The sequence below is a fragment of the Aedes aegypti genome, chromosome 3, assembly GCF_002204515.2.
Source record: "Aedes aegypti strain LVP_AGWG chromosome 3, AaegL5.0 Primary Assembly, whole genome shotgun sequence".
NCBI classification, from domain to species: domain Eukaryota; kingdom Metazoa; phylum Arthropoda; class Insecta; order Diptera; family Culicidae; genus Aedes; species Aedes aegypti.
In genome coordinates, this window is record NC_035109.1 from 293943739 (window position 1) to 293967383 (window position 23645).

The window sequence follows — 23645 nt, forward strand, 5'->3', positions numbered from 1 at the left end:
CCGAAAAGCGAATCCATCGCAGGAAGAAAAAAGAGTTTGATGAGAACGTGATAGCCGAGGCGCAAAACTGTATGGAACAGAACGATATGCGACGATTCTATGAAACTGTCAATGGCGTGCGGAGAAAGTCAGCACCGTCTCCCGTCATGTGCAACGACCGTGAAGGTAATTTGCTGACAGATAAAACGATTGTGGCTGCCAGGTGGAAAGAGCATTTCGAAACGTTACTGAATGGAGGGAACGATAGAGCATCGGAGAACAGAATGAACATCGACAACGACGGTCAAGCTGTGGAGCCTCCATCTCTAGATGAGGTTAAGAAGGCGATTAAAGAGCTAAAGAACAACAAGGCTGCTGGGAAGGATGAGCTCCCGGCTGAACTTCTCAAGCACGGTAGTGAGCAGCTGCTTAGAATAATTCACCATATACTACTAAGGATATGGGAAGAAGAAGAACTGCCTGCTAGCTGGATGGATGGCCTCATTTGCCCTCTCTTCAAAAAAGGGCATAGATTGGATTGCGCCAATTATCGAGGAATAACACTCCTCAATTCGGCGTACAAAATAATGTCACGTATTCTGTTCAACAGATTGAGACCGCTTGAAGAGTCCTTCGTCGGCGAATACCAAGCTGGTTTTCGTGAGGGCCGATCGACGTCGGATCAAATGTTTACCCTGCGACAGATCCTCGATAAATTCCGGGAGTACAACTTGCAGACTCATCATCTGTTCATTGATTTCAAGGCGGCGTACGATTCAGTTAAAAGAAACGAGTTGTGGGAAATAATGATGGAACATGGCTTTCCGACGAAGCTGATTAGACTGATTCGTGCAACATTGGAAGGATCGAAATCAAGTATACGTGTTGCGGATGAGATTTCCACATCCTTCGTAACCTTAGACGGATTGAAGCAGGGCGATGCACTTTCAAACCTATTGTTCAACATAGCGTTAGAAGGAGCAATAAGGAGAGCTTGCGTGCATAGGAATGGCACTATTATCACACGTTCGTATATTCTCCTTGATTTTGCGGACGATATCGACAAAATCGGGATTGATCGCCGAGCCGTGGAAGAGGCATACGTGCCTTTTAAAAGGGAGACAACTCGAATTGGGCTCATTATCAATACCACGAAGACAAAGTACATGGTCGCTGGTAGACATCGTGGGCCCACAGGTGATGTTGGTAGTGAGGTGGTGATAGGTGGTGATATTTTTGAAGTAGTTGAAGAATTTGTGTACCTTGGAACTCTAGTGACTTGCGATAATGATGTTACCCGCGAGGTTAAAAGGCGTATTGCAGCTGCGAGTCGGGCTTTTTACGGACTTCGTAACCAGCTAAAGTCCCGCAGCTTACAGACGAAGACCAAACTCGCGTTGTACAAGACTCTAATTCTTCCGGTAGCTCTGTACGGCCATGAATCTTGGACGTTGAAAGAGGTCGACCGGAGAGCTTTTGGGGTCTTTGAACGTAAAGTGCTGCGAACAATACTCGGCGGTAAATTGGACAATGGCATCTAGCGGCGTCGCATGAATCACGAGTTATACCTAGTCTACAATGAAATGGATATTGTTAAGCGTATAAAACACGGCAGGCTGCGGTGGACTGGGCATGTAGCTCGCATGTCGGAGGAACGTCAAGCTAAACAAATATTCAGCAGAGAACCAGGGAGAGGCCGTCGCCTCCGTGGAAGGCCGCGCACCAGATGGCTTTTTGCAGTTGAGGAGGATTTAAAATCGCTTAACGTTCAGGGCGACTGGAAGCGATTGGCCCAGGACCGGGTCCAATGGAGAAGGCTTCTTCATTCGGCGTAGATTCAACGCAATAGCAAGGAATTGTTGCCCATCAAGTATCAAGTAAGTAAGTATGGCACCTTCAAGGATAATTGTACGTATTATTCAAGAATTTGCTTCGAGTCTCAAGAATCCATAATTCAATCATTAGCAATCTTGAAAAACAGTTTTTTTTTTCATTCAAATGTACATTCAATCGGAACATTTATTGAGGAATTTTAAGATTACTAGTGCAATTTGGTGGCAGTTTTAGTAATCATGCAATAGAATGTCATCATAGTATCACAATAACGGAAAATAACATTGCCATAAAGTCTATTGTGCTATATTTTGCAACCGAACGTTGTTTTTGCGTACATAAATAAATGCTTCTTAGTATTACTAAGCATATCCTCTAAGCCTACAAGTTAATGATTAATGCAATTAAACATAATTGAAAACTCTCTGAAATACTTCCTTATAAACACATTTTTATAAGATTCGCTTCTCCCGTTCCCATCGCAGCATCACTTATATTGTCCTGCTATTACTATCTCACTTTTCCTTGTCAGCCCTTTTGTGTGCCAAATTTTTTGCCGCGATGAAGGTGTTCTTCATCAGCATGGCAACCGTCATCGGCCCGACACCACCCGGCACTGGCGTAATGTGGCCAGCCACTTTGCGAACCTCTGAAAACGAACACAAAAGAAGGGTCATTGAAGATTTACCTGAATGTTTTGCATATTTTCTCCGTTCTCTACCCACCGTCAAAGTCCACGTCGCCCACCAATTTGTTTTTGCCGGTTTCGGGATCCTTCACCCGGGTAATTCCCACATCAATTATCGCTGCCCCTTCTTTGACCATATCGGCCTTGATGAGGCCAGGTACTCCCGTTGCCGTGACGATGATGTCCGCCGTCCGGCAGAACCGTGCCAGTTCCTCCGGGGGCGTAAACCTGTGGCACATGGTAACGGTGGCATCCATGGCGCAGGTATCGTTCCGACCGTCGGCATGCAACAGCATGGCGATTGGCATACCGACGTTCTTGGAACGTCCGACCACCACCGCGTTTTTTCCGAAAGTTTCAATTTCGGTGCGCTTGATCAGTTCCTGAACGCCCAACGGGGTACACGGAATCAGTGTGTTCATATCCAGGCACAGCCGGCCAATGTTCCGTTCGTTGAAACCGTCCACATCCTTGTCGCAGGACACCGAATTGCACACCTTGCGCTCGTTGATGTGACCCGGCACGGGAAGCTGCACCAGAATTCCGTCCACGGAGTCGTCCTGGTTCAGCTCTTCGATACGCTTCAACAGCTGCTCTTCGGTAATGTCCGCCGAGTAGCGTTCGGTTTTGCTAGTGATGCCGACATCGGCTGCGGCCTAGTAATTTAATAAATATTATAATTAGCATATATACGTCCGGAACAACCAAGTTTTTGGTTCAAACTACAAACCTTCATTTTGTTCGAAACATAAGTGTTACTAGCGGGATCCTCCCCAATCAGAATGGCAGTCAAGTGCGGAGCACGATTACCACCTTGCTTCATCCATTCCTCAATCTGTTCGCGCAGTTCCATGCGGATGTCGGCAGCGATTTGTTTCCCATCGATTAGTTTGGCCATTTCGTTCGAACTGCAAGATAAATGAGAAATTGTTCGATTTCAAACGTTTATCAAAACTACAGATGAGGCTATGCTACACGTGTTGGGTGATAGCAAACTAAACTAAAAGCTCTATCGTTGAGCTCACAAAACACAAATTCAATTTAATCAATTTAATTTGGGTAGACAACAAGGTGGCTTTTACTGGATATAAGACCGCTACATCTACAGATGAAGAAATAGATACATGCGGACTGTTCAATGAGCGGTGATTGCCTTCGTACGAGAAACACTTGTAAGAATTTATAAGCCTTTAAGTCAGTGATTCCCAATTGGTGGTTCACGGACCTCTAGAGAATTGCGAGAACTTCTCAAGGGTTCGTCCATTAATTACGTAAGGATTTATGGAGGAAGGGGTGGACTGAGATTTCTTACGCGTCATATAAATTGTTTGTAATTGTAAAAAAAATCTCACCGTTGGGGAGGGGGCAATCCCAAAGCAGACAAGGAAATGAAGGAATAGAAATGTCATAAGTCAGTGTTCTAAACATAAAGAAAAAGGAATTAATGACGTTGGAAAAAAATTCCCATATTGCCCTGAATGGATCTTTTAAATTTCATTATCATAGAACAATGATGTTTGACTGTTAAAATTTTCTTAGAAATATAATCTTTTTGCACGAAGTTTTTATAAATACTAATAACTTTCAAGTGTAGTGAAAAAAAAAATGTTTTTTAGATTATATGAGACAATTTCACAACCAAAAAAAGGGTGGTCATAACATCCCATCGTTAAAAATCGACTCGAAAAATTAAAAATTTTGAAACATCATTCATTAATTCGTGACTTATGTTTTTTTTTCTATCTCTATTAACGAGATTTTTAGCCCTGGGCTAGTTCATCATCACCAACGGCTTTACTTCCCTTCCGAAGGAAGTCGTCACTGAAATTTTTAGTGACTATCTCGGGGATGGGATTCGATCCCAGGTCCTCGGCTTGAGAGGTCGTGACTTATGTCTTATAACAACGGAAATCATGCGGATCTAGTGTATTGACAGAAATTTGTTGGAAATCATGCAAAAATCCGAAGATCCCATAATATTTTCAGTACTTTTATAGACTTTTTCTTAAGGTGGCCAAACTGCCCAACTTTCTTCTATACTGAAGATATTGCAACCACAAAAATCATTCGAATTCTTTTTCGAAGTATTTCATTAGAACGGTCGTATCAAAATCTCAGACCCTTAGTTGATACATTTACTCGGGATATCTCTGTTCCAAATTTTATCACGTTGTCATCTTGGCGGAATTTATGATCGATTTTTAATCGAGTCCATAGTGATCTCTTGATGAGAAGCTTGACAAGTTTCATGCTAGATCTTTGAAAGTTTGCGGCAAGATTTCTCTCTGGTGAATAACTTTTAATGCTTCTACAGATGCATGCCAATACTCATGTTGTATTGTTAGAGGATTGCTTTTAGGATTCTCGATAGACGCCTGGTCTTATTTTTGCCTAGTTTTTTTTTCGCAAAACTCGTGAGCTATCCTTGACCACACGGTGTGCTGGAACACACATATTTGTATTTTATATAATGGAAATTTCACTTTTCACTTCAGAAAAGCTCATACGAACGCTTTGTATTCTTCTTTCTGAATCAAATCAGTAATATTTTACGTATGTGGTATAGTTTTCTAATCAAAATAGGAATTCCCAGAAATTGATACACATGGCAGTATAAGCTGTATTCATGTGCTTATACGCGCAAACTTCTTGAAAGCGGGTTCACTATAACATGATTAACAGTGAATGGCTTATATAGCCTTAAGGTGGTCTCAAGCTCATCGTGATACAAGTTTTGTGCAGTCACTAATCTACTCATATGCAATGCGCACATTATATTTGGGGTTTGAAGTGCCTGATTTTGAGTAAAAGGGCTGGATTACTTCGGATAAATGTGGCGACGGTAACCAATCGATCCAACGTAATCCAGCCCTTTTATTCACGACTTCGCACTTATGGAGGGCACATTTTGCAAAATAGACAAAACAATTTCAATAACCAACATGGACACATAAATTTTATTATCGTAAAACGAGGTATCTTTGAAAATGCGGGTAACTTTGATAGTGCGGGATCCGCAACGTACACTATACAAAATAATTAAAATTATGTTATTCAGTTAAGCAAAACGAATACGAAACTAAGGAGTATCAGTGTGACACTTCACCTCTGAGCTGTTTTGTGCCAATCAAGAGTATGTGAGGCTTTATATACGAATATTAAAAAATGATGAGATTTTGGTACTTTCAAAACGCTCACAAACAATCTGTTTTACTATCACTATTTCATGAAACTATAATGAATTCGGTACGTATGCTTGATGGCCTAGCTATAGTAGAACAAGAATCCGGTATCAAACCTCATAGCGAAAAACAGTTTTACAATTTGGAATCATTTTTGTAATCATTTTTGTAATCAAAGTCACAAATTCCCATATAACATTAAAAACCTAGAGGTATGCAACGCCTCATATACTTTACGGGATTCAGTCGATTTATACTCATTCATGTTCCAAAAACGATTGATTTATGGTGAATTCAATGTCGAAACATGATTATCGATAGATATCTATTCAGAGATATATGTTTATACCCATTATTATCAACTTATAATGGTGTTTATTATGTTTGTTTTGACTGAAAACCCTTTTAAAGATGTTTTTTGTTCAATAAATTCTGTACTTTAATTGATAAAGTCTAACCCAGTTTCTCTATTAACATTCTCCAATCCAATTCAAACTGTGATGATGTCAAACAATAGTTTGTTTTGGATTTTCATGTGCTTATCTACTCATTATCAATGTTACCCCATTACCAAAAACTGACTTTCGATTATATGAAAAACTATAGATTCATTAAGATCGAACCGTTATGCAATCTTTCATGTACAATCGATAACTAACAAACCAGTGCTTGTTTTACAAATAAAAAAATTTCGATTTTCTCTCAAAAAACTATCAAAGTTACCCCATTTTATGGTATGTATTTACATAGTTTTAAGTATATGAAGGTAACTAAGGATATGTTAATGATGTGAGGTTTTAGCAAACGCACCCAACCAGCGGCTGCAAGATTTCAATATAAATCGGCATGACAACTTTTCAAATATATATTATATAATATTTGAAAAGTTACTCATACAAGGAATATCTTTCAATCAAAACAAATGTGAATAACAAGATCAGCTAGAGTGAACATACCATACCACGGTGTGCCAGAAACCGTTATTAACGCAAAAAAATGTCCAATAATTTGGCACTCACCATTCGAAAGATATAGTATCCAAGCATCTTCGCCGTGAATTTTAAAATATTTAAACAAGGGTTATCGTAATTTGAAGGTTTTGAGCTGTTTCGGAAGGGATTTTTACATACTTCAAAATTTTCCTCACCAGTGCATTATTATTAATTTGTAAACTAGCCAAGTAACCATCAGCTTTGCATTAGGCATTCAAAACATATGATATCTAAGCATCTTCTCTGAAAATTCGAGTTAATTTCTGCGAGAAAAAAAGAAGTTACAGTGATTTGAATATTTACCATTATTTCTATGAAGTTTAAATAAGTGCTTGTGTGTAGGGCTTTGCTATATCAATGCGAATAATTTACAAATAAAAATGTCCGTTGGACTGACACTCGGCATTCAGAGGATATAGTTGACTACGCACTCTAGTTGACTAGCATCTTTGCAGTCGGTTTGAGAAAACTTCATCAAAAGACAACATAACTAGAGTACTTTGAAGTTTTGGAGAAGCAAATTTTGAATATTTTTAATTAGTTCAATGTTTTACTATTACTAAATCCAAAAAATTCTTGTCAATATGTTAATCAATTTGATTAAAGAGCGTGATTGACCGCCCTCTGCTGCTTCTTTGGTATTACAAAAGCAACTATATTTGCACAATGAACCAACGGATGCTACTTAGGATTTGTTGCATCACCCTTAGTGTGTAAGTAATGGAATTCTCATTCCCTGTACTAAGCAATATCAGCGCTGGCTGTGTCCGAATACAGGTCAATTTGGGCTATGGAATAAATTTATTACATGTTGCTATCTCTGAAGTAGCCGTTGGAATCCTCTGCACTTCCACGAGAAATCATTGGGAGTTTGGAAAATGAAAAGGGGCTATATTACCGGAAGCGTCTTGGTAAACAAAACGCTTAACTTCAAGAGTCCTAGAGATCATCGCATCATATTCACTGGTTACACCTCGCTGCAGGTCAAAAAAATAATAAAGATAATAAAATAAAAAGTAATTCTTTCATAAGTACAAAACATGACTGAAGACTCACTATGACGACACCTTTGATGACGAACCATTCAAAGGTATTGCATGATGCGAATCATGCGACATCAATCTAAAACGCAATATATCAGTATCTAAATGAAAAGACGATATTTGTAGAATCAAATTATTAAAGGATCTTGTGTTATTATGTGAAACTAAACCGAATATGAGACATGTTGCATTTGAATATTTGAAGAACATGAAAAAAGGTTTATTTTGACAATAACTGACTACGTACTGTTATTTGAACAAATATGTAAACGTATCCCCTTCGTTGTCCAAATAAATTCTGAACAATCGTATTTAGAACATTTAGAACAGTAGCATAAAACGATCTCACCAGATGATAATCCATCCTCGATTGAGCAACAAGGAATCATTTCCAAATTATTCAGGTTAACCAATACGCGTATTTGGGCCATAACGAATCACTGCCCAGCAAAACACCGAAAACGAACTCCGGTTATGTTGTCTTTGGATAAAGTTTTATCATACTAACTGTGAAGATTCTACTATATCTTCTGAATACCGAGTGTCAGTCATATAAACATTTTTATTTGTAAATTATGTACTCTATTATAGCAAAGCCATATGAACAAGCTCTTATTTAAACTTCATAGAAATAATGGTAAATATACAAATCACTGTAACTTCTGATTTTCTCGAAGAAATTGTCTCAAATTTTCAGAGAAGGTGCTTGGATATCATATGTTTTGAATGCCTAATACAAAGCTGATGGTTACTTGGCTAGTTTACAAATGATAATGATGCACTGGTGACGAAAATGGTGAAGTATGTAAAAATCCTTTCCAAAATAGCTCTAAACCTTCGAATCTCGATAACTTTCGATTCCCTCGTTAAAATATTTTCATATTCACGGAGAATATGCTTGAATACTGTATCTTTCGAAAGGTAGGTGCCAAATTCTTGGACATTTTTTTACGTAAATAACGGTTTCTGGCACACCGTGCATACAAAATTGAAACAGTACATTGCCCTATATAATTGTATGGCGGTTTATTTAATGGTTGCATGTAATTATTCAATTGTCTGTTATCTTAAAAAAGCTTCATGTTTAATAACGAACTCCAATAATTTCAATTATTCAGTAGAATAGGAAACATTGATTGAAACTTGATAAGTTGTAGTATGTTTACCTTAATAAATTTATGTAAAAATGCGATGTCGTTAATAAACGGCATACCACAATGGGCTGGTCACATTGTGTGAATGTAGGTAGAAATTATGCTCAATTTGAAACGTCTTGTAATCGATTCGTGATCTAGGTATATCAAATAAGTCTGCAATGCATCAAAATTAGTATAACTCTAATATTCTCCTATGAACTCATATATGGGAGAAGGGTAAAAATACAAAAATCGACTTTTTTCAATTTTTTGCCGATGAAAGATTTTTTAATATTCCGCAAGCTTTTCTTGACTATCAAGGCTAACTTTTAGTGAAAAAAGATCGGAGGTTCATGCAAGTTCGATAATATGTGTGTTCCAGCACACCGTGGACCACTTACTGAAAAAAATGCGGTAGCATTTCTAGGATGATTTCTAGTGGATACTTTACATGATCTTCGACGAATTGTCAATGATTTTTTAAGCGGATTTCTGACATCTTCTCAGCATGAAACGCGTTACTGATAATATCTTGAAGGATTACTGGCAAAATGATCGACGTGTACCAGAAGAAATTGAACCAGGGGATGTTGAACAAATCCATTCTAACCTGAGGGTTGCGGTCTCGAACATTTTGGTCATTCAATTTGAACACAATTTTTTCTACCAGTACTAACCGTTGTTTATTTGCACTGAGGCAAAAATACTTCGGTTTTCCATAACTCATGACTTATGAACCAGCCAAATTATGGTTTCATTGAACGATTAATTATTTCGAAACTGGGATCATAAGTTTCATAAGTGAGAGCATTGAAATATTTAAGAACCATTACTTGAAATAATTTTCGTAGCAATCGCTACAAGAACTGCACCGCTTTCAATGTTGGGTACAAGTTAATCGATAAACGATCACATGTTTTCAAACATGACAATTTTTGGACACGCCTGAAACAAAAGGCAAACATTTATCAAAAATGATAATTTTAGGTAAGCAAAAATCATTGAGTTTGTTGCTGAATTTCATTGGCCGACTTATGAAATTTAGTAATTGAATTCTTGACCAAAGTCATAAGAAAAACTTAAAAATTTCAACAATAATCGTTGTGGCGCCAAATCATAATTATTCCTTAACTTGGAGCATACTTGGATAATTTTGATGAAAATTTTAGCTTGACAGCAGCCTGGCTGCTTTTTGATATCCAGTTTGCACCCCCTAGATTCTAACAAAGTGTTTTGGTCACTCAAATTGATGGCAAGATTCTTATAGAGCTCTTAGCCAATCCTGTTTGAAAGTTTCGTTGACAGATTCCAGCAAATTTTGGCCCACAATTTCTTTTATGAGCACGATTTTCTTTTTTGCACGAGTCGCAGATACAAGTGTATTGGTATTCACTTATCTTCGTGTTCCTTGCGATTCTCGCTTTTACACAATCGATTTCATGCTATAATCCACCCAGTACGGTTCAGCTATCACTGAATATTTGGTAGCAGCAGATTTTGTGCTATTTTTTATCGTTGGCATTTGGGTGAGTGAGTAAATTCCTGTCTTATAGAAAGAAATTCAGAGTGAGCAGTGAGCAGTCCCCGATCCTAATTTGTCCACTACGTGATAAGAGCTTCTTCGAAGGACCCTGCATAATTCCGTTCGGTTTGAATGGTGATTGGAACAGGGCGTTGTCAAATGGACATCACGGTATAATTTATACAAGGTATTCTTGCAGAATATCTCAAATTTTGAGGCAGTTCTGTCTGGAAAATCTTCCTTGCTTCCGTTCAGAAATTTAGAAACATTTAGTTCTTCCCTGTTTTCGTGTATAAGATCCAATATGGGTTTTTTCCTTTTCAAATTGCTCCAGACATACCTAAGGGGCCGTCCATAAATGACGTAGCATTTTTTCACTGTTTTTTTACACCCCCTCCCCCTCGTAGCATTTAGTCACAAAAGCTGATACCCCCCCCCTTGGAAAATACGTAGTATATCAAGTAAACCCCCCCCCCATCCCCTATCATTTTCTATTTGTTTTTCTTACCAATGGGGTCCGAACAATAAATTAGAATTCAGAAGTTCAATACAAAGTTTGATATTAATTACTGACTGAAACGTAAGGATAATCTAAAGAATAATTGTTTGATATACAGTAGCGCTCAAGAGTAATTTGCAAAATAGTTTTGAATAAACTAAAGATGTTGGCTAAATTATACTACTTTTGCTGTTGCTATCACAAAAAACTAGTTTACAACTGTAAATGTAGAAAAAAAGGAAAAATCTTCAATTGGATTGATGAAGCAATACAATATATTGTTTTTTAAATTATTCGTTGTTAGGAAAAAAAATTGCAATGAAAATGATCAACATTATTGAAACATCTTAATTTGAAATGGATATTCGTCATTACTATCCAAATGCTATTCGATTTGGTAATCTGAATCTTAGCGATTATTATACAAATTATTCATCTTTATTAATATGTCCGCTAAACTTCATTATCGTTCCCCTTACTGAAATGATCTTGCACAACCTATATGAAACAATTATATAATGAAACTAATATTTCTTTAAATTACCGAGTTCTTAAGAAAACTGAATGATAGAACAATTTCGATAACAATCGAATCTGTTGTCCAGGCTATTTCATTAAGTTGTATTCAGGCTATTTCATCAAGATCATTGATATATCAAAACAAATTTATGAGTTGCTAGGGTGAAGATCTCCTGCAACATTTAAATCATAATTCACGGAATAAATATCTTGTTTTAATGTTATATTAGCAAGAACGAACATATGTTTTTTAAAGAAATAAAGCTTTAAAAGAAAATATGACTAAAACTACAACAAAGCTATCCAAGTCGTTAAAGCATTGATTTTTATTTAATTTATTTAACTTTTAATTTGTTTATTTATAAATTAATTGATTAAGGGCCAATTTCTTCACCTTCGCTTAAGCCGTAAACCCCGTTTACCCATACGATTAAACCTGGTTTAAGGCCTAAGCGGTGGTGAAGAAACCGCTTATAAGACATAAATACAATACAATGTTTACATGATTATTTAAAGCTTCAAAGTAATTTGTTTGATCGCATTTATCAAGAAAATATAAAATTTCTTAGATTTTTTCCAATCTTGTTATGAAGCTGAATCAACCCAACTTTATAGGTAAAAAAAACAAGTTTGATAAAAAAAATAGTATGTCATTTTCCAGCGACTCTTATTTTACCCAAGTGATTTAAAATGCTACGTCCACTAGCTAGGACCCCTCCCTCCCCCTCGTCACACATCGTCACAAATTCGTGAAGACCCCCCTCCCCCCTAAAAAGCTACGTCATTTATGGACGACCCCTAAAGAAATTCGTCTAGGATTGAATTCTTTCAGGAAATCCTTTGAAGATTATTTCAGAAATTTCATTACAGATGCTTTAACGTATAACTTTAGAGATTCCTCAAGAAATTCCTGTAGAAAATCTTCTTGGAGGTCTACCACGGATTTCTCCATGTCGAATGCCCATTATGGATTCCTTCATGTTCCTCGAGATTTCTTCGAATATTTGTCTAGGGATTCCTTCAAGAATTCCCCCAGGGATTTCATCAATATTCCAAATAGGTTTATTCATGAATTTTAGTGGTCTATTTTGTAAATCGAGCGAATTCACGTGACTCATCTGAAGTCATTGTCGATCAAAGTAAGCATGCATATTTCAGATGTCATCCGTCGACTCCCATAGTAATCCAGTCACATAGAGTGACAACTGTCGATAAACTCGAGTGAGAGAGCCAAGTCGAGCGAAATTTTTGGTCGACAGTGACTCCAGTCGAGTCGTTTTTGATCGACTCGACTTATAAAATAGGGCCCTTAATCATGAATTATTCAGAAATTCCCCCTTGGGTTACTTTATGAATTCCATATAAGAATCCTTCAAGAATTCCCCCTAGCTACCTTCAATAGTGTGCAGCATGCATTTACATCGATTGTTTGACTGTGTGTAGCCATAGTTAGTCATTGGCCCTAGTTGACCCCTTTTCCTTAAGGTGATTATAAAACAAAGCCAAACTTTGAATTTTCAAGTGCATAAGACTGGAGAATCTGACAACAGTTCGCGTTGAAAAACCAATCAAGTTGCTTGGTTGCCGGTGGTGACCAATGGGATAAATTTTCAACACGGAGAGCTGTTTGATTCTCAAGTCTTGTGCTCTTGAAAATTTGAGGTGTGGTTTCGTTCTATAATCACATTAAGATGCAGAAATGCACAAATAGTTCTCCAAAGTATTCCTACAGAAGTACATAAATAAATTCTGCAAAAATGTTAAGGGTATTCCTTTAGAAATCTCACAATAATTGTTCCAAAATCCAAAATCCCTTCAGGAGTTCTCCTAAGCATTCTTTCCGGAAATTCCTCAAGGATTTCTTCAGCATGTCCACTGGGCTTCCCACAGAAATACGTCCAGAGATACATTCAAAGATTTCTACTGGTATTCAGTCACCTTCAGGAGTTCTTCTAGCAATACATTGGAATACTTCAATGTAATCTCTCAGGAGTACCTGCAGAATTTGTTTCTAGAATAGCTTCGTAATTTGGAAGTCTTTCAGGTATTCAAGAATTCTCTTATGGTTTTCTTGAAAATACTTTCAATATCTTTCAGGACTTCATTCAGGAATAGCTTTAGAACATCCTTCAGAAAAAAACTAAATCCATAAATTTGCAGATTCTACCGGAGAAGCTCTGCTCACTCTGAACCACTTTCTCGAAGACAGAAATTTTCTATTTCATTAAGGTGAAGATGAATCGAAGCCAAACTTCAAATTTTCAAGAGCATGAATCTAGAGAACCAAACTTCCGTTTAAGCTGAAAACGAAATCGATTGGTTACTAGCTGGTGGTGACCAATCGACTAGGTTTTCAGCTCAAACGAATGTTTGGTTCTCCAGATCCGTGCTCTTGAAAATTTGCACTTTGGCTTCGATTCATCTTCACCTTAAGATTCCAGGATATTTTTCAACTGCATCATTTTTTCTTTTTTGGGCATGGCGTCCAGGGTTGGGAAAAATCTTGAAATTCACTCTACAGTAGCCAAGCAAAGCCAATCACAGTCAGCGAAGCCAGTGAAACTCACGCCCATCGCTGCTGTAGGCAAAAAGCCTTGAAAATAGCAAAACACCCGTTGCTAAGGGCAACCCAGAATTACAGTAGAAAAATTTTCTATTTCCCGCTGCATTTCCCGCATTTGGAGCCTTCAATGACACCCATGATTTAGAAAATTCGTGCACCCAACATAGGCTACTTGATGAGATTAACGTTTTTGGAACTACTATACTGGAGAGCCACGTGATTTTCGCAAAAATTCAAGCCTACTGCTATTACCATTCCCAGCACTGATAGCGTCCTCACTGGAACAGAGCCTGCTATATGATGGCATGATTCAAAGATATGACGTCTAAAACATGGGTAACTGTGGTTTTCATAAAGTGCATTCGTATTGGCAATCCTATGAGATTTTAGGGTACTTATGAACGATATGTTCGTAACTTTCAGATATAATAGATAGTTGAAATAGATACAAAACATAAGGTGTGGCCCATATAGAATTGAAACATACACTAATTGGAATTATTTGGATAAAATTCAACAAAAATGAATTCTGCTTTAACCCAATTGTTGCATTTCTTGTAAGCTTCAATGGAAAAATAATAATAAAAAAATGCATCCCCTTTTATAAAAGACAATTTACACCGTCTTCAGCACAGGCTGCACAGACTGAACGATCACTAACATTAGGCAACGGACAACACGAAACACCCAGTAGCCCAGCGATGAATTTTTCGTTTGACGAAAAGTTTTCACCGACTGGAGCGGGAATCGAACCCACACCTCGTGGCACAATACTTCTAGATGACTGACGCCGCTAACCGCAAGGCCACGAAGCCCGTCGAACTTTTCCAGGAATACGGGTAATTAATTTGAGCACACTTTTTTCATCCATATTTTTGACAAGTTCATCCCATTTATTTTACAGTTTGACGATGTTTTGGCGATACTATTACAATCGCTCTGAGCTCTCGCTTCATAATAGCCCAAAATCTCTTAATTGGGCTGAATTGGGGTCAATTTGGTGAGTCAATTTTTTGGGCGCTGCACCAAACTTTTTAAACAAATGTCAAAATAGTTATTCTATACGTACTTAATCAATACTTATATAATTCAATAATTTATTGAAAAACCTAACACTTTTGTAGATTGTACCCCGTTTGGCATAAAGTCGTTTGGCATAAGGTCGTTTGGCATAGAGCCGTTTGGCATAAAGACGTTTGGCATAATGGTCGTTTGGCATAATGGCTGTTTGGCATAATGGTCATTTGGCATAATGGCCGTTTGGCATAATGATTGACTTAAAACAAACATCGGAATTTTTTAAGATTTTACCTAGATCAACACCACCGAGCCCATAGCAAAATTTTTTGGTAGGTTCTAAACAAGCGTGGTGTTCGTTCAGAGATTATCCAAGCTAAGAATTTCAAAAATTGTTGTGACATTATAAAGCATTACTAAATAAAACTCGTGACGGGTCTCTACATATCAGAACATAGAGTATCATTGAGCTAGTTGCGATACACATATTTGAAAACAATAAATTGGCAAGGAAAGTTCGCAGTTATTCATCATGGGAACGCTCATAGAATATTTCGCTGCAGATCAAACTCTGTCCCAGTTTGGACGTAACACTCGATGAAAATTACTTGATAAAAGAATTTTTTTTTTTGCAAAATATCAAAAGCTCTAATCCAAAGATCTATAAATGCGACTTAATGCAAAAATAGCTCTAATACGAGAGCAGATTATTTTTCGTTTAAAATATTTCAGACTCTAACGCAAAAAAAAACTTTTCACAGCATAGCTCAAATGAACAACACATCTTTAAATGAAAATATTTGTGGGAAAACTTTTCAACGGTTCAATATAAATTCTAATTTTGGAAGTGTACATCAAAAACACCGTCTATTATCGAGAGAAGGGAAAATTTGTGAATGAAATAATATTTTTTCCAGCATATCTCGAAAGGAGATCATGCGTTTGCCACAAAAAAGAATATGTTGAATATTGGCAGGTTCTAAAATAATTATCATTGTAACAACACATCTGGCAAGATTTGATAAAACAGCAAAATATAAAAATGGTTAATAATTAGCATTACTAAATAATAAAATTTAAAACAGTATAAATACAAAGAACAGCCTATTTTTAAAAGAAGGCTAAATTTACAATTAAACCAATAGAAGAAAGGACGCCAAAAATTATTGCGGCAATGACTGGTTTCTTCGAAAAGTGGTGACGAGAAAGAACGATAAACAGTTAAAATAAGGAAGTGTTTCGGCCAGGACGTCTTTCCCTACGTTGTGTTTTGATATGGGCGGACGAAGAATCAAACGATCGACTTTCACACGCTACTGATTTATTACCACCGAGAGGCAGCGTGCCTACTCGGTGGGGGAAACGAATACAAACTACAATTCTTACAGGCTAATGGGTGCGCCACGGTGTGCCAGAAACCGTTATTAACAGAAAAAAATGTCCAAGAATTTGGCACCCACCATTCGAAAGATATATCACTCAAGCATCTTCTCTGTGAATTTGAAAATATTTTAACGAGGGAATCGAAAGTTATCGTGATTTGAAAGTTTTGAGCTATTTTGGAAGGGAATTTCACATGCTTATAAACATTCCCCAACGGCGCATCATAATTAACTTGTAAACCAGCCTAGTTATTTCTGTACGTCATAGTGAGCCGAGATTCCGCTGTCACGAACTGTCACTGTGAGCCCAGATCTCAAACATTGGACTAACATGGAAAAAGCGCGTAACTGATTAAAACACATTTTCGCATTTCATCTAAAGTGACAAAAATTGAATGAAAATCAATTCATACACAAAATGTAAGTAATGTCACGTGAGCACCTTCCAACTGATTGAATATAAAGCATTGAAAAACGCATCGTTTTACTTTTTCCAATGAAAATTATTATTTATTGCATAGAAAACTGTGGCCCTTTTTCCATGTTTGTCAGGAAAGATCGAAAGTACACAACAAAATAAAACTAGCGGTTTTCCCTAAGCCTGCCTTGATTGTTGTTGGCAAGCTGGAGTTATCTTGCAGTTCAAACAAACGTTGTTTTATATTTCGTGTGTAGTATCGGTGCCTCCCTCCCAGGTTATCACCAGCTTTGCATTAAGCAATCAAAACATGTGATATTCAAGCACCTTCTCTGCAAATTTGAAATCATTTGGTCTAGAAAATCAGAAGTTACAGTGATTTGTATATTTACCATTATTTCTAATTAGAGCCTTTTATTCTTCTCCTTGGCATTAACGTCCCCACTGGAACAGAGCCGGCTACTCAGCGTAGTGTTCCAAGAGCACTTCTACAGTTATTAGCTGAGAGCTTTCTTTGCCAAAGTTGCCATTTTCGCATTCGTATATCGTGTGGCAGGTACGATGATACTCTATGCCCAGGGAAGTCAAGGAAATTTCCATTACGAAAAGATCCTGGACCGACCGGGAATCGAACCCAGACACCTTCAGCATGGCTTTGCTTTGTAGCCGTGGACTCTAACCATTCGGCTAAGGAAGGCCCCGTAGAGCCTTTTATAGCTTTGTTATATTAATGCACAGATTTTATAAATAAAAATGTCCATACGACTGACACTCGGCATTCAAAAGATGTATTATTCAATCATCTTCGCAGCTAATTCGAGAATACTTTATCTAGAGACAACATAACTAAAGTACTTTGAAGTTTTGGAAGTATATTTTGATTATTAAATTACCATGTTCAATGCTTTTTTTTTGTTGATCAATGTGATTTAATAGCGTGATTGACCACCTACTGTTGCCTCTCCGTTATTACAAAAGCAATACATGCACAAAGAACCAACGGATGCTACTTAGGATTAACCGCAGCACTCTTAGTGTGTAAGTAATGGAGTTCTCATTTCTTGTACTAAGCAATACCGCGTCCTGCTGCGTCCGAATACAGGTCAATTGGGGTTATGGAATAAATATTTACGTGTTACTATCTTTGAGGAAGTCGTTGGATTCCTCTGCACTTCCACGAGAAGTCAATGGGAGTTTGGAAAATTGGAAGGGGTTATATTACAGATTCGTCTTGGTAAACAAAACGCTTAATTACAGTATAGTCCTAGGGATCATCACATCATTTTCACTGGTTATACCTTGTTATACCTCCCTCAAAACAAGATGAAGTCATCAACATAATGAATAAAATAAAATAAAAAGTTGGGAGGCGAATGAATTGTATTTTAAAGCCTCTTCAATATATATTTATATGCAAAAAACATGACTGAAGAACCAATATAACGATACCTTTGATGACGAACCATTCAAAGATTTTGCATGATGCAAATCATGCAGCATCAATCCAAAAAAGTAATCTATCAGTATCTAAAGGGGAAGTCGACACTCATAGTATCGAATAATTCAAGGAACCAAACAAAATATAAGGCTTGTTGCATTCACATATTTTGCAAAACGTGAAACAATGTTAATTTATACAATAAAATCCTACTGACTATTAATTAAACAAACACATATATAAACGTATCCCCTTCGCTGTCATGAATAATATGTGAACCATCATATTTAGCTTATTTAAAATACTAGCCTATAACGATCTCACCAGTTGATAATCCAAACTCGACTGAGCAACAAGGTGCCACTTTCAAATTATTCAGTTTCACCAATATGCTTATTTGGGCCATAACGAAACAATGCCCCGCAAAACGCTGGAAATGAAACAAAATTTACAAAAACGAATCCATTTGCTTGTGATTTAACGAAGCACTGGATTTCTTCAATGAAAGATACAAGTTGAATGCAAATCTGTTAAGTTAATTTGTGTCGCAATTATTAAATGCGTGTTGCAAACACTATTTTAGACGATTGAAAAAAAAATCTTAATGACTCCAAAACTTCAAAGTATTCTAGTTATGTTGTATTTTTATAAAATATTCTCAAACAAACTGCCGAGATAATTGACTATTGTATCTTTTGAATGCTGAGGGTCAGTCGTATAGACATTTTTATTTATAAATTATGTACACTTTCATAACAAAGGCATATAAATAAGCTCTAATTTAAGGTGAAGATGAATCGAAGCCAAACCTCAAAATTTCAAGAGCACAAATCACAAATATCCGTTTAAGCTGAAAACTTAATCGATTGGTCACTAGCTGATAGTGACCAATCGATTAAGTTTTCAGCTCAAACGAGCACGGTTTTCCAGATTTATGGTCTCGAAAATTTTAAGTTTGGCTTCGATTCATATTCACATTAAACTTTATATAAATAACCATAAAAATACAAATCACTGTAACTTCAGATTTTCTCGACCAAATGATTTCAAATTTGCAGAGAAGGTGCTTGGATATCACATGTTTTGATTGCTTAATGCAAAGCTGGTGATAACTTGGCTGGTTTACAAGTTAATTATGATGCACCGTTGGGGAATGTTTATGAGCATGTGAAATTCCCTTCCAAAATAGCTCAAAACTTTCAAATCACGATAACTTTCGATTCCCTCGTTAAAATATTTTCAAATTCACAGAAAAGATGCTTGAATGATATATCTTTCGAATGGTGGGTGCCAAATTCTTGGACATTTTTTTCTGTTAATAACGGTTTCTGGCACACCGTGGCGCCTTATATAGGCACACAGTACGGGCATACAATAATTGATCTATTGAGTCTTTTACGATGCACGCTGCTCTCAATAGTTTGGCGCGCTGCTGAATTGGCGCCAACTAGACAAACGCTGCGCGCTGGATGAGAGTGGAATATTCCACTGCAGCGATGAATGGAACAATAGCAAATTGAGCGGCAACGAGTGATGACGCGTCTGTGATGAGCGCGAACAGGAAGTATTCTGTCATTCTCGGCTAACATGTGTATAAAAACAAAAATGCTGAGGACGGTAAAACTCAAAAGAACCGCCAATTAAATAAAGAAGGGTGCATATTAGATGGTCAGTTCGTTCACCACCCTGAAATGTATAAAGTTACGACAATTATGGGTACTAAAAACTTTTCTGGGGAAGTGGGCTAGTCGGAGAAACGGGATATTCGGGGAACTGGTGTTCGGGGGAACGACATTCGGGGACCGACATTCGGGGACCGACATTCGGGGAAAAGTAGAACAACCCATCAAAGTAACTGCAGTAATCGATTTCTCTTTTCGCTGATAACTTGAGCAGATCAATGTTATCGATTGCCGCCCTTTTGTCAGTTGTAAACAAAACTACTTAAAACTATAGCTCCACTGTTCTTTGGATGCATAAAAGAAGGAGAAATTTATTGAAATTTTAAATCAACAGTTTTCATACCAATAATTATGGTTATATCATATCTAGGAAAAATAAATAGAACAATTAAAAGAAGGGTAAATTTGTACTAAATATATAAAAATCTTCAGTGCAAAAATTCGTTCCAAGAGCGAAACTCAAAAGAAGAATTAATATTCGAAAGAAGGTTAATTTCTGGATAAATAATATAATACTATTGGCAATAACTTTGCTAATATGCTTAAATTTATTCAAGAGCGAATGATTGTTGAATAGAGTGCCATTTTGAATCAATTGACTCCAAAACAAGCCTGGTGTCACCAGAAAGATTCAATAGAAATGTAAAAACGAAAATTGAGAAATTTTTGGTTTCAGACTCATTATGCCAAACGACTATTATGCCAAACGACCATTATGCTAAACGGCTTTATGCCAAATGACCTACCACCCTTTTGTAATTTAGATTCCTAATCAAGGCGGGTTTTTCAATTTTTTGTGCGCAATTATTTCCCTTCTCTCTTCTTCCATGTTGAATTTCTCAGCAGTGCGTTCGAATTAAGCTGCGAAAAAAATTATGTGATGTTATTCTTGTTATAGAGCACACAACCGTGTAGCTTCTAAATTGGACCACTAGAATCGTTGTAAGAACCAAAGATGTTTGTTCCAATTCTAAGTTGGCCACACCTTAATAAAAATTTTATTAGAATTTATATGGCAAACTGCAAAATATATTGCATTTTTTAGAGATTTTTTGACTAATTACGTATAAAGCATAATGAATAAGCGGTCAAAATACCCTAGTGTCTTCGGCAAAGTGATACATTATTTTCTTAGCAAAAGGCCTGTGGTATATTCGAATAATTTTCAGAGATATTTTTGAGTTTCAGGAACACATTTCGATGGAAAGCCAAATTGGCTCATTTTTGGACAGATAACTTGTTTTTGATAAATAAGTTCGGAATTTGATGTGACAAGTGTACCTTAGAAAAAGTGAACAGATCTCATGCTCATAATCATGCCCTGCTGCACTGTTTTTCCTTTTTCTCGATTTTCATCAATCTCTTGTCGAATTCAACAGTGAAAGAATAACGTCAATCCGTTGATCCGGTCACAAGCCATTTCGTGACATTCAAACGTCATTTCATTATTATTAATATAGATAGATAGATAGATATGGTGTAAAATACAATCATACTTTAAAATTATGATTGTATATGATCTTGCTTGCGTGATCCAAATTATTGTTTTAATTCAAAAACATTTTTAACTAGGTTCAAATTTAAGATAGGTTTCATTATCGGTTTCAAAAATCTCCACACAAGGATGTGTTATTCTACGCATGCATTGCTCTCCAGAATATATGTTTTTTCTAATACACTATCTAATACACTACACTATTGGACCACACTACACTTTCCTTTGCAGTAAACTCTACATAACTCGATTTTTTTATATTTAACTGCAATTTGAATTTTATCAGTATACCTCACTGAGCAATGTTACCACGTTTCACGATATTTATTTGTAGACTTTATGAATCATCACGAAAAAAATATTGTATTTCAAAATTCTACAAATCTTTCTAACTTTTCCTTATAAGAGTTAAAATATTTAGAATAAAAGTATGATAAGGTTCACATAACGATGTTAAATTACTATTGAATAACTTAAGTGGAAAAAATCTCTACATATTCAAAATACCATAAAAAAGAAAAAAAATGGTGAACACGCAAATTCCATTTTTATAAAGATAAATAATAAAAAAAAAACTTTATGCAACAAACAACGTTAAAACTGCTCGCATTAGAACACCAATTCACACACATTGCTCACCTGTCCTTAGTGTCACTATGATAGTGTCTGTCAAGAGATAAAATATCTGCTCCATTCTGGCTGATGATCAAACTGCCGTTGGAAGCCTTTTTAGTGTGCACCATATTTCTTCGACTGCTTAGTAGCCCACCGTCTAAACTCACAAACTCGTGATTGTATCTTCTCACACTTCGTCTATCACTCAACAGTCCCTTTCTCCAACCGATATTACAGACTCGTTCAATACTATGCTCTTGAAAAACGTTCTCTTCACTGTAGGCACTTCCGTTCGGTTTCGCTTCTCGCTCACTACTGAATCCTTCGCTGGAAGGATCTTTCAATTTAGCCTCGCACTGCGCCGTCCCTTTGGGCATCCGTTGTTGCCTGTGCTGATGCTGATGGTGCTGCACTCTGACGCTCGTCGTTGTTATTGTTTTCGACACCGCAGCAGCACTGGTAATTGTCGTCATTAGAAGGGCCTTCTCGAGGGTCACACTCGCCGCCATCATCATCTTCCTCCACCTCCGCTCTAATCGGATCGATTAGGCGGGACGCGGACGCGGGCAGGGATTTGTTGTGGTGATTGAGCGCTAGTTTTGTGTCGAGATCAGTTCGGTCTGGTTAGTAATCTATGGAACTTGGAAGCGATTTCAAAATAGGGGTATCACAGGCAAACGGATGTAACGCATGGAATAATATGGTTCTTATCCTGATGTTTTGGGCATGGCACACAAGCGAGTTTTAATTTAAGGCTAAATAAGTTTGGATTTATGAATATGTTGTTATATAACATGAATTATCACCTATTCTGCAGCACACACAGTGTATTCTGCGCTTTTTTGTCTTTGGTGACTGTGAATAGATACCGATGGACCAATATTTGCAAATTCACGCAAATAGTACAGTACTAGTTCAATTTTAATAACATGTTCAAAAAATTAGTGTTGCCAAAATCGAACTTTATTCCATTACGACTTATATTATCGTAACAATGATCATGAAATCAATTAACCTATTATGAACATAATCAGCCAAGAAAGCTCTAAGAAATTGATAAGATTATCATGTGACTGACAAATGATCCATTTTTACCCTTCTTACTGAAGTGAAGTACTAGAAAAAGCATATTCTATTCTACTTTCAAGTGTCTGCATTTTTATCCATTTCTCAGCCATTTTTGAACCGATTCAAGTTCTTTAATGGAAGCTCTGATATTCATTTATAACCCTTCAAATTTTCATTAAAATCGGATTACTAGTTACAGAGAAATCAATGGAAGAATTTTGTAAAGTACTGGAAAAAATAATAAGCTTTTTTTAAATAAATATTCAAGTTTTTACTTTTTGATCAATTTCTCAGCTATTTTTAGCCGATTTAAGCTCTTTTTCCATCGATTGAAAGCTCTGACATCATTCACAAGCATATTGCAATCGAATTATAAGTTACAGAGATAAAAATCGTTTTTTTTTTTATTCAAAAATCTCTAAAATTCTTCTTTTTTTAACTTAATTTAATAAATCTGGAAAAAAATCGCTGGCAAGATCATTTTAAAACATAAGTTAATCATTTTTCGGTATTAGTTTACAGATTACTATATAAAATAGCGTAATAAAGTTTGAGGAGCAGTTTCCAGGACTTT

At 36.7% G+C, this 23645-nt stretch overlaps 1 protein-coding gene across 2 annotated transcripts in view; it reads right to left on the bottom strand.

Annotated features, from left to right (window-relative positions):
* Positions 1-2102: 2102 nt before the first annotated feature.
* LOC5565520 (bifunctional methylenetetrahydrofolate dehydrogenase/cyclohydrolase, mitochondrial) overlaps positions 2103-23645 on the bottom strand; it is a 45463-nt gene continuing 23920 nt past the window's right edge. Inside the window, exons 2-5 of one of the 2 annotated variants that reach the window (XM_021850458.1) lie at positions 22028-22596; positions 3231-3408; positions 2538-3156; positions 2103-2461 (exon numbers count right to left, since the gene is read on the bottom strand). In XM_021850458.1, the coding sequence (XP_021706150.1) occupies positions 2328-2461; positions 2538-3156; positions 3231-3408; positions 22028-22518 (1422 nt within the window). In that variant the 5' untranslated portion in view covers positions 22519-22596 and the 3' untranslated portion in view covers positions 2103-2327. The remainder of the gene's footprint in view (positions 2462-2537; positions 3157-3230; positions 3409-22027; positions 22597-23645) is intronic. The other variant, XM_021850459.1, reaches the window with a different exon arrangement.